The following is a 2,000-nucleotide window of genomic DNA, read 5'->3' as shown; positions in this document are numbered from 1 at the left end:
TAAATAGGAGCCAAGAGAAAGCCAAAAACCTTTCAACACAGCTACAGCTTGTTTGTTTTTCAGATTTGGATTGAGGAAGGCAGCAAAATCTCAGTTTTGTGGAAACGTTTCAGCAATAACATTCCGATTTGATCACAGGCCATCTGCAAGGCCGACAGCTACAAATAGCGAGAAACACAAGTGAAACTTTGTGGAGAGAGACAGAAAATTGTAAAAAAAAACAAAAAAAAAACACATTAACATCTAGAAAAACAAAAAGCACCACCTTTTTCACCGATATGGTAAGCATTACTACAGACAAACCATTTAACATGGTTTGAGAAAGCAGGAGTGCTGCCCAAAACTGAAAATTTACCGCAAATTTACAACCACAAGCCAACTGGCCAAAGCTTTGCTCAGAGCTGGCAGGCCTCTTCGTAGGGGACGGACAGGGCAGTTTCTACCTGCACACTTGCATGGTTCGCTGGAGGACATTGCCGCGGCAATGGGCAACAAATTGCAACCTCGGTTTCATTTTGAGATGACTGATAAGAGGTTGAGGACACTGTTCTCGCATCCGATGCGGAATCCACTGAGGCACTGACGGACAGAGGGTAGAGAGAGGGGTGGAATAAATTATCAAGAATTCTGAGAAAAAAAGACAAAGATGCGGCAAAATCAGTATCGAGTGATGGGGAACACTGTTCCGGCCTTGCCTTGTACGCACCTCATGGCCTTATGAATCTTTTTTGCTGTCATCTTGTGTCTCCGAATCTGAGAGTCCAGTTTGCTCAGGTAATCTCTGGCCGATACTTCCTTGGGTGTACTGTGACCTGCATCACACTCGGGTGTGGAATTCTCCAGTTGCCCATCAGCTCCGCATGGTGGTGAGTCTGGTGGCTTGGAGTAAACAGGGATGAGTAAAGTCTTTTTCAAGAAGATTGAATCGCTGGTGTAAAGCCGGTTGGCCAGTTTTATCTGTTCCATCTGAACAAAGGGTGGGAAGTTTGGGGGGTTGGGGTGGGGGCGGGGGGGGGGTTGCCACAGAAGGTCAGTTTATTTATTTAATTATCGAGTGATTATAAATAAAACTCGTTGAGAAGCTTTGTGTGCATTGGGACATACAAGGGGTTTGCACAGGAGGAGGTGCCCATTTGGCCCATCATGTCTGCCTGCACTCTATCACCACCACATTAATTCACTTCGTGTAATTGAGGACAATCACACGGACATTGAATATATAACTGGACAAGGACAAGAGGAAACAGCATACTTGTACATCAATTACAAGGACATCGCGGAAGCCAGGAACGGAACAAATGGAACAATGTCAGTATACGGGATTTGAACCAAGCATCACGAGCAACGTGCTCATCTGACAAATTCAAACAAATCTCGGCAAAAAAATAAAAAAACAACAAAAGTAATAAATAAGGGTTTTTAGCTCGCCTGTTCAAAGAACAGAGAGCTAAAGCGATACCCCTGGCGTGAGCGTCAGCGTGAGCGTGAAAATGTTAAATTTTTTGTATTACGGAAAAACTCCTTGACGGATTTCGATGAAACTTGGTGGGGGGGGTTAGGTATGGTCCAAGGATCATGCCATTAGATTTTGGACTTGGTCCCCCCCCCGCCCCAAAAAAAATTTGTTAGAGAAATATATATATTTTTGCATTTATACATGTTTTAAGTGATTTCCAACCCCCCCCCCAAAAAAAAATTGTTAGAGAAAAAGATTTTTTTGGCATTTCTACATGTTTTAATTGATTTCCAACACCCCTCCCCCCTCCGAAAAAATTGTTCGAGAAAAAAAAATTTTTGCAACTTTTTTTCAGCAAAATTTCGATTTTTTCTTTTGCATTTCTACATGTTTTAAGTGATTTCCAACCCCCCCCCCCCCCAAAAAAAATTGTTGGAGAAAAGAACTTACTGTCAGCACTGTTGACATCATATTTAATGAATAAGATATAAGGTTCACTTGAGTGACCTGGCAGTATTGGCGGCGGAGGTTTTGCACTCTCCCG

General features: G+C 42.9%; 1 protein-coding gene across 1 annotated transcript; it reads right to left on the bottom strand.

Annotated features, from left to right (window-relative positions):
* Positions 1–338: 338 nt before the first annotated feature.
* LOC147006834 (lysM and putative peptidoglycan-binding domain-containing protein 2-like) lies at positions 339–1,606 on the bottom strand. The gene is made up of 2 exons (XM_085867774.1): positions 707–1,606; positions 339–579 (listed from the first exon to the last, which is right to left on the bottom strand). Exons 1-2 carry the CDS (start codon positions 964–966, stop codon positions 396–398), a joined length of 444 nt encoding a protein of 147 aa, XP_085723900.1. The 5' UTR covers positions 967–1,606; the 3' UTR covers positions 339–395.
* Positions 1,607–2,000: the final 394 nt, after the last annotated feature.

This window comes from Eptatretus burgeri, unplaced genomic scaffold (genome assembly GCF_056783735.1).
Source record: "Eptatretus burgeri isolate ZD-2024b unplaced genomic scaffold, Ebu_testis_v1 Ebu_testis_scaffold_2104, whole genome shotgun sequence".
Taxonomy (NCBI): Eukaryota; Metazoa; Chordata; class Myxini; order Myxiniformes; family Myxinidae; genus Eptatretus; species Eptatretus burgeri.
Note: the sequence above shows the minus strand (reverse complement) of the source record. Positions and strands in the feature narration are given on the sequence as shown.